The sequence below is a fragment of the Osmerus eperlanus genome, chromosome 10, assembly GCF_963692335.1.
Source record: "Osmerus eperlanus chromosome 10, fOsmEpe2.1, whole genome shotgun sequence".
NCBI classification, from domain to species: domain Eukaryota; kingdom Metazoa; phylum Chordata; class Actinopteri; order Osmeriformes; family Osmeridae; genus Osmerus; species Osmerus eperlanus.
In genome coordinates this window covers 9066692-9081462 of record NC_085027.1, presented here as the reverse complement: position 1 = coordinate 9081462, position 14771 = coordinate 9066692, and the positions used below count along the sequence as shown (strand labels likewise).

The 14771-nt window shown below is 42.6% G+C and overlaps 1 protein-coding gene across 1 annotated transcript in view; it reads right to left on the bottom strand.

Moving 5' to 3' along the window:
• Window positions 1–2696: 2696 nt before the first annotated feature.
• The window catches only part of uacab (uveal autoantigen with coiled-coil domains and ankyrin repeats b), a 52944-nt gene continuing 40869 nt past the window's right edge, over window positions 2697–14771 (bottom strand). Inside the window, exons 18-19 of the mRNA XM_062471796.1 lie at window positions 3338–3440; window positions 2697–2820 (exon numbers count right to left, since the gene is read on the bottom strand). Coding sequence (XP_062327780.1) covers window positions 2697–2820; window positions 3338–3440 — 227 coding nt within the window. The remainder of the gene's footprint in view (window positions 2821–3337; window positions 3441–14771) is intronic.

The following is a 14771-nucleotide window of genomic DNA, read 5'->3' as shown; positions in this document are numbered from 1 at the left end:
CTTAGTCAGTTAGCTCACAAGCTTGTGATGAATAGCAAAAAGATATCCTTTCCATTAGCAAATTACCCCTTGCCACCGTCCCAGCCTTGGGCGGAACACATGTCCCGTTGCTACACCACGCTAACAGGATACTGAGCCATGCTAAAGGGATTTTCTGGCGGAGGCAGCTAATGCTGAATTCAATACACAACATGGCTAATGACACCCAGGTCCACATCCATCATGGCTCCCACTCATAAAGCCAGTTCCAGTGCCAGTGCACAGCCCCCCCTCGGTCTTGTGTGCTAATCTATGCAGTGCAGGCGCAGAGAAGCCATTACGCCTCTGAATACACAATGAGGCTCAAAGCTCCACTCCACACCAGAGGGGAGGATGGGATGTGGTGGGGATGGGGAAGAGGAAGAGAAAGGCAATATAATTGAAGCCAGGAAGCAGATTGTGATCTATTGACACACATCCAGGGTCTGCACGCTTGCTGTTTTAGCCAATGGCTGTCCCTTCGGACATTTGGGAGGCAGAGGAAACTTCACATGGATGGATTTCACCCAGCCGTGATGGTGATATGAATCTCTGCACTTCTTCCACTGGCATACAGTATGTCTCCTGTTCCTGCATGAAATAAATGCACCAAGCCAGTGTTAATCATCCATGTGACAGGAGGAAACAGAGCGCTGCTCCGAAGCTGTACGCTGCGTTACTCCAGAGCAGATTTCCATAAAGAGTTCTGCGCTGCGCCCACGTGGACGAGTGGTCATACTGTGCACACATCACTGCTCGCTGATAAAAGCAACTTATGCTTGGATGCACACTTAAGCACACACACACACACACACATTTATATACACAAACTGTGAAAATCCTTGTCTTAGCTATGTACACACATTCCATCTACACCATGTAAAGACGCTCTCACATACACGCACTCAATCACACAAGCTCAAACAAACATACCCCGTCTGCGGGGCGCAGCCAATTGGATTATGCCAGAAAAAGTCACATGCCAGATGGTTTCACCATTTAAATGCTCCCAAATTCAGGCATTTCTTAACATTTTTGGAAGTGCGGGGTTCGCAATGCATGGCCTAATCATCAGCAACACAAGGCCCTTGTATATTTAAATATGCGTGACTACAGAGTGGTTTATGTTCCCCACATGTACCACGGGCATCCTTTTGAGCTTACTGATTTATCAACGCTCGGATACACAGAGAGGGGATGGGAGATAGTGTGGTAAGAACTCAATGCAGCACGACTGATCTGAAAAGCAGGCCCATGTCTGAAGTCATTGGCGTTGTTCTATTAGGCTCTGGTGATTTAAAGGGACACACTTCACAGGGCTGCAGAACCCAAGAGCCTGGAAGGGACCGTCATGTTGCATTAAGAACTAAGACATGGAGATGAATGTTAGGATGGGGGGAACTGATACACTCAGATGTTTTGAACAGTCATTGTTTAGATCTAGTCTTTTGATTTGCTCATTAAAAACCCAATGTGGAAGAAGTCAGAACAACCTGCTACCTACTGTTTCACTTGTAGGCTTGCAATTATCATTGATTGATCATTATCATTGATTGATCATTGCAATTATCATCAATTATCATCTGTCATTATCACTAATTAAACCCTGAAGAAAGAAGAATAAAACAACTTCAGGAGGGAGAAAATGTATGCTGTGTCTTGAGTGATAGCATGGGTGTTGACATTTTACATTTACATTTAGTCATTTAGCAGACGCTGTTATCCAGAGCGACTTACAGTAAGTACAGGGACATTCCCCCGAGGCAAGTAGGGTGAAGTGCTTTGCCCAAGGACACAACGTCAGTTGGCATGACCGGGAATCGAACTGGCAACCTTCGGATTACTAGCCCGATTCCCTCACTGCTCAGCCATCTGACTCCCTACTGACCCAGAGTATCTTCCAGAAGTTGTACCTGACTCTACCTGACTACTCTTAGTACACACTGCAGTCCCTCACCCTCATATGTACACCTTCAGATCAAGCAAGATCAAGCTGAAAGTGAGTATCACAGGAGGCCAGATGGCTGAGCGGTTAGGGAATAAGGCTAGTATTCAGAAGGTTGCCAGTTCGATCCGGCCGTGTAAAATGACGGTGTGTCCTTGGGCAAGGCACTTCACCCTACTTGCCTCAGGGGGAATGTCCCTGTACTTACTGTAAGTCGCTCTGGATAAGAGCGTCTGCTAAATGACTAAATGTAAAATGTAATCACATGGCAATAAGTACAGTTGAACCTGTTCCCCTAGTTGATGATAACAAACACTGCACTTGCTGTCAATGAAGAGGAAATTCCCCAGGCGTCAACATGCTGCTATTCCTTTGTTAAAGCTGCTTTTGGGTAAATAACCAGAACGACTCATTACTTGATTGGCTCCCGTTTACAACAGACACAGGGACAGTAACATCCGCCTTCCCACTCCACCCATCCACCGTGCAATCAATTAACATGTGAGTAATGCTGGCCCCATTAAATTCAACCAAATTCAGTGGGAGAGTGGAGTGTCATCTACTGTGGGAAAGTACTGCTTAATATAGCGCCAGGGGCTCAAAGGAGTGCTTACCAGAGCACAATCCACTAAAATCAATAGTAACAGTCAGGCTATATTGTTTCAAATGAGGGGAAAGTGTGGCTACGATAAAAAGCGCTCGATACCACTGTCTGTGCTTGTGAGACGCTGAGTCAGGGAGACAGGGCTAAGTAATACTGTGCAGGAGGGGGGATGGAAAGAGGTATGGAGGAGGGCAGCAGGCCAGGGACGATGGGGGAGATAGATGCTGCACTCTCCACAGTGATGATCCTTTTCCTGGACAGAGGGTGGAGAGAAGATCCCATGGAGGTCAGGAGAATCAGAATCATACAACGATTTGATAGAGAATAAAAGACAAGAGGTGGGGGTCGTGTTATATGCAATATGGGAGGCCTGTGTGTTGACTATGGTCAAAAACATAATTTCAAATGTAAATACATTCATTATCTTCCATCGCCATCTGGATTGGCAATAACAGATATTATTGTAAATGCTACAAAATGTAGAACTGAACATTGTTTAGTTTTATCCAGCATGCCTTTCTGCTTTTTCACCCAAAACTTTCAACACTATGTTTACGATTGTGTACAAAAGTCACAAGTTAAGGTCCCGGACCCCTGAAACTCAGTTTTGCCCCAATAAACTGGGATCTCATCGCTGAGCGCCACCAGAGGGCAAGACTCACTTCGTTAGTGTACTGGGCTCCACATAACCTCAGCAGCAACAAAAGGGAGCAGGATGAAGAGTGGGATCCCTTAATAAAACATAGCTGGATGGAGGCATGTGAAGCTACATTCCCTTCATTCTGGACCTGATGTTTGTTGAGTGTAGACGACTCTTCAAAGGACTGGCTACATTCCTGCAGGCATCCCAGAACTGAAGCTGCTTTGCCCTTGCTGCACTCACACCAACACCACAAACCAGAAAGATCAGGGAACATGTGTGTGTGTCGGTGTATGTGTGTGTTTGAGAAAGATAAACATTTTAATTACTTGTGCAGTCATTTTTAATAAGTACATAATAATAACATGATTACATCACTACAATATCTTACTTGGCTACTGTGATTTGACAACATTGTCTTGTGTAACATAAATGATCTGGCCAATACTACCTTCACAGTATTTTCTAACTAAAGGGATCAGATTTACATCACAGCCATCAATGAAGACAATATTCCCTCTGCTGAGGTGTTAAATGGAAATTCACTATAACTATGACATCATAGCTGTCACATCATAGCTGTCATCTATGCATTTTGCATTTAGGAATCACCTTTTGTCCCATTAAGTTAATCCCTGGTGTCTAGGAATGAGTCACATTCCAGTTATTTAAGTTATCTTGTAATGTGTTATGAACATGAATAAACAGCTGGGAGATGAGCCATACAGGATGACAATGTTTCAATTACGTCCTTTTAACTGTCATTTGATAATGTCTGCATTTCAAGTTTGAGTAAGTGTTTTTAAACTATAATCAAATGTGACATAGCATTGAAAATATAAACAGTCTGTTTATTTTCTTTTTGAAAAACTCTTTGTCTTTGCCATGCCAAGCCAGCTATCAGAGCTAGTTTAGTGATATGTGCAAAGAGGATTGCAAGCATCCTGTTAATGTAGCTGCTTGGTTTCCCTCAGAGCCCCACTTCCATAAGGATACTGAATTAGCTGAACATTAGTTATGGAATTAGCATGCAGTGCCACCATTAAGCCCAGGCTGTTCTGTGTCACAGGCAGATCAGATGAAGATGGATTATTCAGGGACACTTGCTTTAAACTAAACAATAAAGTCACCAGTGTACTGGCTGAAGCTATGCAAATGTGTACAATTTGAATCCCATTGTATTAGGCCTATCATGTACTGGTGGATTAACATTAGAGTAGGCCTGTGTGATACACATTGTACATGTGCTATATGTGGTACCTTGTCCTCCTCTTGTCCAGCAATGCATTTATAAAGATAGGGCTACTGGAGCTCTTTAAGATCCCCTCATTTCTAGTCTGTAAAAGTCCATGTCTGTTGTCAAGTCTGTTAAAGACACAAGATTTAAAAAGTGGCAAGGCAACCTAGTTTATTTAGCAAGTTTTTTGGGGGGGGGCTACCATGTGATGTTCAGGACCAGTAACAAGTTATTTTATGGAGATGATGCTTACCGGTATGGATGAAGAGCAAGGGAGAAATAACACTGCTTGATCTTCTCCGCCGACAGGCTACCAAACATCTTCTTCTTCAAACATCATCTTCTTCTTTTTGGGCTCAAATTAGTATTGCAGAGGCACGCCCCAATCCCAATACTCCTTGTCGGGTCAGAGGAATCAAAGCAGCACACATCTAAGGAATATCAGATAGGGATTCAAAGATTAGCGCCCACGGGTTGTATTGCCAATTAAAAAAGGCAAAGCTCTGCTGCTCTCTAAGGACACTCCACTGATGAGTGAATGGCTTCAGGTGATCAATAGCTGCATTCACATACACTGGTGGACTGGGAGGGTTCCGATTTTTTATATAAAAACATAGGCTACTTCACAGAGTGTAGGCTACTTCACAGAGTGTAGGATAAATTATTGAACTTTTGGGGGAGCGAGCAGTAGATAGGAGTGAAACCAAAAGACGAGGCAGCAAAACAGTGAGCGACATGTCTTGTCTGTCTGGAAGTCTAGGTCTGTCTGTCCTACATGTTCAGTGCATTTGTTGATAGTTAACTCCCTCGTGACTGACATCTCTCATACAATTAAACCGTTACTTATCCATTCCATTTCCAACGTTGGGTGAAATGGATTTGGCACCAAAAGTTTGCTGTATGGTTGCAGTAGGCAATTGTGGAAGAAATTGGGATTTCCTGTGTGCTTAGATTATTCACTAATCAATAGGACTAGTCATTGGATACTAGTCAGTATGTTGTCATGTGAGCTTTCTATTAATAAGAGTAGATTGTGTCTATGTGTCAGGGTTAATAGATGTTCAGGGTCAGGAGAAAGTACTGGGTAAACGTCCCTTATCATGACTACAAGGAGAGCTCAAACTATGATCTCTCTACCCTGAGAGTGGTCATGGGTTGGGAGCTGTGAATCTCTTTCTCTGCGACTGTTGTAACGTCATTATTGCCTGACTCTCACTATCTATGTTTACATTCTTGTGCCCTATAAAAGATGGTCCTCCGGCCTTCAGAGCTGAGAGACATGATTTAGACCTAAGCCTGGTGTTGTCATTTATGGTCAGAGGGTGGGTTCTCTCCCAATCTGCAGATTGATAATACTTATTAAAATCCAGAATTCAACTGAACTTAGTCACTCCGTTTATGACGGACAAAACACTTTATTCATCACAATGTAGAGGGAGACACTAATCAACTGGATAATGCATGTGCTAGTTCACAGCACACATGTAAAAAAAATATATATATATATATATATAATATAATATATAAATATATTTATTCAGTAGGGGCCTACTTTGAAGACGAGTTTGTCCCTACTTCCTTGTTTCCTACACACGGCAAAGACTAGCCTTTTTCTCCTAAAGACTCTATAGTGCTGCCTTGTGGTTACACAGCATTCTGTGGTATATGTGGGGTGCTGCACCCATCACTTTGTCAAAGTACACCCATTTTGTGATGATGCATTGCTGCTTGTTTAAGAGATTGTGATGAGCTTGCCAACTCTGAAAACCGCAAGCCATCACTATGGTCATGCAGTTTAGAGCTATGACCCACCTGTCCATCCCCCAACCCCAGTCCCCTGCTGTGGTCAGTGGATCTCTCTTCAGGGGTCCGACAAGTCCGACAATAATGTTGTGAGGTCGTTCAACTACACCCACTCCTGGACATGTTGGCCAAAGAAAATGAGCCTATGTCTCCATAGACCTGACTCACCCTAACCAAGGGCTACCTGTATTCATTCACAGAGGATTGTTTATGACCTAACATTTCAGAGATGGTTTGAAAGCAGAGCCATTTTTATGCAAAGCTAGACATGACTCAAGGCCAAAAGGATTAAGGGAGATAGATGCTACCTTATTTACAGTGAATAATGTTTTTTTGTTGACAGTCTTTTTAGGGAAAGCTACCCATTATTTCCTTCTGAATAATTGACTTTCCCCATCCTGTTCAAATTTCAGAGAGGCTTTGGTGGTTTGTTTCGCAAGCTAAATCCATCGCCTGCACTGCAAATTAGCCTTTCAGAGGTGTGCCTCACCTTCTGTTCATGATTCATGACACACAAGTCGGTTCCTTTTCCCCCTTTCTACTTCTATCTGCCAGTTATAACCTTCAACTAACCTTTAAACTGATGTGAATAATTTAAATTGTATTTTCATATCAACGGAGGGGAGGGCAAGCCAAGCAATTATCTTTTATCTGTATACATTGCTGTCAGAGCAAAGCCTAATAAAGTTTCCCCAAGGGGGACAAAGTGAAAAAGAGAGAAATGGAATGGGGGGAGGAGGAAGAGCAAGGAGGTGGAGGGCAGAGTGAGCGAAAAGAAAGCCTGCATGAGAGAAAAGAAAACATGGAGGCCTTAGATGCTATCTGAGGACATTAACGCGGCAATGAATTATTTAGTAATGACTACGAGGGCTGTCATATGAAAACACTGCTTACATCTACGCTGTGTTTGGGGGTGTGTGGGATGGGCAGGAAGTGGTGTGGAGCACAGTGCGTGTGTGGAAAGAAGACACTAAAGATAAACATGACAAATTGGCAGATCATCTGTTCAATTAGGATGAGCAGTGACACAGTTACCAGGGCCCAGGCCAGAGGCACGAGGGGGTAATGCCTCATTTGCAAGACAATGATTTAAAGCTGTGCCACAGAGGAGAGCATTCCAAAAAAAAGGGGGGGATGAGAAGAGAAAAAAGGGAAAGAGGAAATTCCCCCTGGTACTCATTAAAATTGACGGTGCTGCTGTACACAGCCCCGCCCCCGTCGCCCCCACCTACTACCACAACGCACACACACACACTTTTCCATGCCATGTTGCCTTAGCGCTTGCCTCTGTGGACCGTCCATGATCATTTTGATTAATTCATAAAGAACGATGCCTCCTTGATTGAGAGTGATGAGGGATGGGGGCGGGGGGTGGATTCAACAACACCCGAGACAAAGGAAACAACACAGGCAGGAATGACATGAAGGAGAAGGAGTGATTATAAGACAGCAAGAGCTGAGGGATGGTGGAAGAGAAAGAAAGAGATAAACACACACACACCTGCAACCCTCAGTGTACTATAGGAGCTGAAGCCAGGTTCTTTGCCCGGTGAGCAACTCTGGTCTGACATCTGCATCTGCTTACTGTTGTTCTCTTGACATTCCTGCAGAGTTAGCCAGGCTCGCTACTCCCAGGGCTGGACTCACCGGGCCTCATATCAGATCTCTCACACAAGCCTCCCCAACCCCCTCGGTAAGACCACTTGGGGGAGAGATGTAATATTGAAAAGCCTGCTGCCATTTGAAGTCATTGACAGAAACGCTCAAAGCAGGCCCAAGCAATACAGCCCTCATTTCCTCCCTGATACATCAAGCAGCCGCACGCTGCTTATGACTGGAATGAAGGGGTTGGTTGCCATCAGGCTTGTGTGTGTCTGTGTGTGACGTGTGTGTCTAACCTCACACGGCCTGTCTCTATAGAAAGACAGGAAATATGGGAGAATGAAAAGGACATACTGTAGGTGAAAGTTAAATAAGGTCATGTTATAGTTGGATGCCTTCCAAGTTCGTTCAAGGCTATTCCGTGCCAAAGCACTATTCTTGGAAGCCTCTTTTAGTATCCCTGTACTGACAGCAGACTCGCTGGAAAGGTGAACAGGACACCTATACATAAATGATCGTAATGAGAGCCCTGAAGCAGCCATTGATTAGGCATTTGACCCCTGTTAAGGATTTTACCCACAAGGGAATTATTGGCATATACAGTATTTACCGTTTGTGATTCAAATGATAAACATTGTGGTAGGGCAAATATTTCAATAGTTGTACTTTTACATTCATCAACACCTATTTGTTTCTAAGTTGCAAATGTTGACATTTTCCAGCTCAATGTATTTAAAGTGATGCCTTAACCTTAAAGAACCTTCTTGTTTTGTGTTCCTCTGACCCACACTTCGCTTACTAGGTGTTTCGCTGCCTTTGAATTACAAATACTAATTGGCCAGCGGCCTTAGAGCAGTGTTTCTCCCCAGAGTGCCTGCTGAGAAGACTGGTTAGGGATGAAGCTACTAATGATGTGCCGAGTTTGAAAACATACTAATCAGCACAAACTCCCTCCGTGTTTCCAGAGGAAACGTCTCCTCTTCCAAAACATCTACAGTTCCTTAGAAAAGCACTTTCAAACAATTAAACAGGAAAATATATAAATATCATTAAGACATATTCAGCCTAATTAAATTTGGAAGAGTTAGCAATGTGTGTAAAAAGAAAAGAAATACAGGAAAGTCATGCACTCATTTTTATCATTCTTGAGAGGCACCATGGCAGGAGAGGTAAAATAAGCCAGTCAGGATTTTTGTTCTAATTATAACAGTTACTTTTATGATAATACAGGGCCTGATTTGCATAGCATATGTGCTGTGACTCTACCATTAGCGAGGAATGCAAAATTGCCCTTGAAAACTCCCTTCCCCAATAAAGTTGACAGGAGGCAGTTCTCTCTGCAGTTGTGTTCTTTTTCTCCTCTTCCCACTTTCTTTCCCGCTGCCATCAGCCACATTTTTTCTTTCCATAATTCTGATCTCTCGTACAACTGTAAAGCCCTGACTTTCTCCGAATATTTAGCTTATAATGTGTTCTTCTCTCTCGCTTGGCTGTATTTTGATCTTCCTTGCAGACTTGTGTTACACCTTGATTTCCCAGCCTGCCTCTCTCTGAGGTGAGAGCAAGGACAGGTTCTGTTCTCTTCTGCAGGCTCCCTACCCTCAGGTCATGCCCAACTGCTCCCTCACACAAACCACCAAATGTGCACTCACAAAGACACATACACATTTACACACACAATCATTAACCATATCAAATACCAGCTCATACAGTTCTAACCTATCACAGCACACTCAGACAATTTGCACAAGAAGGAAACATGTCATGTGAATGCCCCAAGGCACTATTGGCATTAACTATCTGGTATGCAGGTGCGCTGTTGAAAATCCAATTTGTGTTGGAGCATGTCGAAAATAATGGTTACATGACATGAATCCTTAACAATGTAATAAAGTAAAAAATAAATAATGATAAGCTTTAATAAGTAGAAAGACAAACATTAAATATACTGTATATAAAAGTAGTATATAAAAAAAAAGATAGAAATTCACACATCCTCCAAAACCTTTTTTTTCCCTTCAAATCTTTGTTTACTTGGATCGGTACAAACATATGGTATGTAATAGTGACACACACAAAAATAAATGTTTGTTAAACCATGATGTGTTATGAAGAATAGACTCACACACAGAGAAGCATCCTGGGACCAGACACATCCGACCTCACTTCTTCCCACACTTTATTAACACACAAAAACATAAAGTAGAGGGTTTGGTGGGGATTGAGTTGAATCAGAACCCTTAAGAGGTCACCACTGAAAGAGAAGAGGGAGGGCAAGATGGAGAGAGACGGATGTATAGTTTGATCATGCTTTTTTGAGGCCTGGGAGCTAGGTAGTAAACTGAGCAAACTACAGTCCCCTGAGACGTCTCACCTATCCCCCCCCTCCCCCTCCCCCCCCCCTCCTGTCCTCTGCCTGTACAAGGCTGGTTAGATAAGAACCAAGTAAACAAAGCTAGCTGATTGATATTTAACAAGCTCCCACCATGTGATCTCAGACCCCTCCCTTTCTTTTTCTTTTATTGACCCTTTGTGTCCTCACCTCCACACGAACACACTGACCTCCACACACATGCACACATACTCTACAGAGACCATAGTGTAGATGCGGGGGGAAAAGTCCATTTCACACTTGAGGCAGCCACATTATGTCTCAAATGGGCCACACATAGAGGAGCACACTGCTTAAACTGCCTCTCCACCTCCCCCCAAACCCTCCCACCTCATTTCGAGGTTTTTAACGAGCCAAGATCTGCACCGTTCACGCTTTTACTGTTTAGCCCCTCCTCTCTTTTTCTCTGTGTCATTAAAAGGTGAAGTAGCAAAAGCTTAGCGGTGAGATTTATTTTTCACAAACCCCACTCCTGTGTGCCTTGGGCCTGCAGTGAGTTAGCGGCTCGCCTCAAATGTGTTCATAATTCAAATGAGAACTCTGTCTGTCACAGCAAAGAGTAATGCATTATTCAACAAGATGTCTTCCCTTCCACAAACAGACAAACAGAGCGGTATTATTACGGGTGCTAAGGCAAACAGTTAACACGACAATCAAAATGAAGTCATTAATTAGGCAATTATAGAGGGGGAAATAAATGGGAAAGGATCACAACAAGGAAGCAGCCGTTGTTGCGTGTTAATAACTTTACATGTGTTCCAGTCATTAGCCACACATCATTAGCAAAGGATGATGTCATACTTTGTATTGCTTTTGAAACCGTGATGTGTGTGGGGTGTGTGTCTTAACAAAACAATATTGCTTTTGGAATAATATGATGGAATGGAAAATGTATTCACAAGACTGTGAAAATGTAGTCTACAGTTTTGAAAAGGAAATTAATGAAAACATTTTTTGGACCACAGCTTGTTCCAGGTTAGCTTTGTCAAAACACATTTTAGCAATGTCAATTAAGGCCATGAAGATGAATTAAACCCAGCCTGTGTTCATTCTAATCTAGTACATAATCCTACATAATCTACATAATCCCTAAGGCCCCAGAGTCCCTGTTCTGTATGCATGGACAGCCTTCAGTGCACTGATTAAGTTTTAGTTAATCCCTGGTGGCATAGATCAACCTCTGTGATGCTCTGACTATTGGTAAGAGTCCCACATCATTAAAGCCAACAGGGACTGATGATCAAGCTCCACAGTGAGAGGTCAGGTTAGAACCTCTAGTTTACATTAGTTAAGGGGCATCACTAATTGTTTTGTCTTTCAATCGATGGGAATCAATGAACAAAACAGGGTAAACTTTATTACTATTTAGCTACTAAATATCTAAGTATTTTATATTTAAAATAAATAAACAAATAGCTATTCAAAGTCAGACTAGGAGGATGCATGTCAGTGTCAGACCCAGTGGGACTTTTATGTGTGGGTAAGAGAGAGAGAGAAAGTAAAGAAGAGGGGATGTTTTTACACCTGATCTGAGTTACCCACTTCCCTGACTGTGTTTAAATTTAGACTTGTGTTTCTTTGTTCCTCTGCTGGACTGAGGCACGGGGGGGGGGGGGGGGGGGGGGGCAGTCCCTTCACTCATACACCACCTGAATACACACACAGTATACATGTATTGCACACGTGAATATTGCACTCACATGTACTCACACCATTCCACCCCACAGATAACCCCCACACACACACACAGCAGATGTGGCACAGAAAGGCATCAGAAGACCAGGGAAACAAGAGACGCTTGTTAGGAACAGACATAGATTTAGATTTTAAAGCGCTCGTGTCAGATTCTGGCAGATAAAAAGAGCTCTATTACTAATGAATGAACACACGATGAAAAAGAAAAAAAATTCCCTTCAAATCTGCCTGCGTTACGTGAATTTTTTATGCAAATGGAATTTCAAATGAGGTGAAGTTATCTTCAGAGACCTTGACTGTTTTCCACAGCCCTCTATTAAAATGTATGCGTTCGCTGATTTATAAATCTTATTAATAGCTCTGCGCCGAGTGGGGGAAGCAAAAGTGATGAAACAGCTTCACTTCCCTTTCTCTCTCGATCCCTCGCTCCCTCCCTCCCTCCACTGGTCCAGCAGGTCCCCTCTCGCCTGCTTTTTCTCTCTTTCTTCTCACTTCCTTCCCTCCGTCCCTCCCTCCCTCCCATCGTCTCTTTCCCTCCGCTAGTGTCTCTTAGTGATTTTATAATTGGGCTTGGCTCATTGTTATTCAAAACCCTGTAGAACCAATTAGTGCAGGACCTTCCGACCCTTGGTTGCTATGTAATGGCGGTAACTAAAGACAGTAAGTGAGGCAGCCGAGAGCAAAGGTCTGAATTTCTTTTAGTTCCTGATTAATAATTCTGTCAGGCCCATCACAGACATTAAAGAGAATCACTGGTTTAAAAGCCTTAACTTTTTTTTTTAACGCTTTGCACGTTTACGTTGTTCTCCCCATGCCTCTCTATAAACCTTTAATGATAGTTGGGTTGCTCACTCCCTTCTCTCTTGTTGGATAAATGTAAATTTAACAGGATAATATGATTTAAAGGTTTAAGGGGGGTGGCAAGTGACCCCTTACGCTGAGAGGATGCATTGCTGCAGTGGCTGAGGGTTAGGAGAAAGACACGTTGTGGGGGCATCTTGGGAGAAGACTGTCTGCATTGCTTCACCCCTTGCATGTCAGCATTTGAACTTTTTGTAAGTTTCATACTCTGGCAAGTGAAACTGTAGATTGGTTGTCGAACACTGAACAGGTTGTATTCATTTCACATAGCAATCCTTTCTTTGGCTGTTGTTTGACTGTACCATTACTCAAGAGTTGCTGTCCTTGAGATAGGAAATGGTGCAGGTAGACGATTGTTTAGAATCACACAGACAGAAATAGTTTGTAACCAATTGGATGTACAGGAACTTTAAGGAACATCTGAATTATAAAAAGGGACTGCACTCACATCAAATACTTTGATTGTGGCATACTTTTAAGAAGCCATGAAAACCAAACTACATCTGAATTATAAAAAGGGACTGCACTCACATCAAATACTTTGATTGTGGCATACTTTTAAAAAGCCATGAAAAACAAACTAAGAACCTCTGGGATACAGTTGGTATTCATTTAGGAATAATTCTGAGCTTGAAGGTTCCAACTGCAAATTGCATTGCAGACCCTTTCCCATACACCCAGAAAGATGCAGCCCTTTCATTAGGAAAGATGCTCATCAAGTGTTAACATTTTACTCTAATTGACATTTCACATGAAACTGTGATAGACAGCTTAAATGTTGTAAATCATATTGCTCCGAGCACCTGAATATGGCATCAACTGGATGTGTGCTTTAAACTGCAGAAATAATTGGACCCAGTGCCATATGGAAAATAATGTTTTTTTACCGCCACTGGCATAAAAACGCCATGATTGACATCTGAAGCATGGCCTGCCGAGGCAATAATCTCACTGTAATAAGAATTCATGAGGCCTGTTTGGTTGATTTCCTCCTCTTGGGCTTATGCGTGTGTACTTGGTGGTGTGTGTCTGTGTGTAAGCAACGAGAGAGAGAGAGAGCAGGGCTGTGTGTGAGAGATCTAACAAAATCACACTGCATCTTATTTCCAATCTCTCACTGTCTGACAAAGAAGAAAAAAAAGTGAAAGGGGGGGAATTATAAAAAAAGTTTCTCTTTTCAGCATTTCAGCCAACAGATAGATGAAATGACAAGAAACTGATGACATAAATGGGAAAACAGCCCTCCAGCCACTCTCATTAGCTTTAATAATAATGAACTTTGAGACCTTTCACTAAGCAATGTGCTATGCCTTTAGCTTTGGCTACTAAGGGGCATTTTATTCATTATGCTAAGCCATCTATGGAAGTCGTATCGGTCTGATCTTTCTAAGGGTTCCCCTGTCCAGTGTACAGTATTATTTTTAGGATTATTTGCAACTGCATACTGTCTGGATTGGTTTAATTACAAACCATAGAAAAGATTAAATATACTGAACGCAATCACAGTCCAAAGCCCTGCTGATAATAGTACAATTTGAACTAATTAGTGTCAAATCAATGCGACCAGCGAGTGTATAAGAAATGCCAAGGCTCTCTTGAATGGCTTTTGGAGGAATGGATGTACCAATATTGGACAGCTTGGCCATGGGTGAACTGCAGGTCTGACAATAATGTAAAGCAACCCTGTTACAATCTGTCTGTTCCACACAGAAGCATATCCCAGCTTTTCTCTCTCAATATTGTCAGATATCCACACTTATTAAACTGACAAATCTCTTTCATTAAACTCTGTCTGAGTAAGATAGGATCACAGTGTAATCTCCTTGCCTCGTCCTTAGATGGGGGGTGGGGGTAAATAGTTTCATGATGGTTCATCTTTGCAGACATCAAAGCACCTCCTCCTCGCTATTGGTCTCGCTTTTATTGTATCCCGTCTAGCATCCGACAAAGAGATAAAAATCAACATTTCCTTTT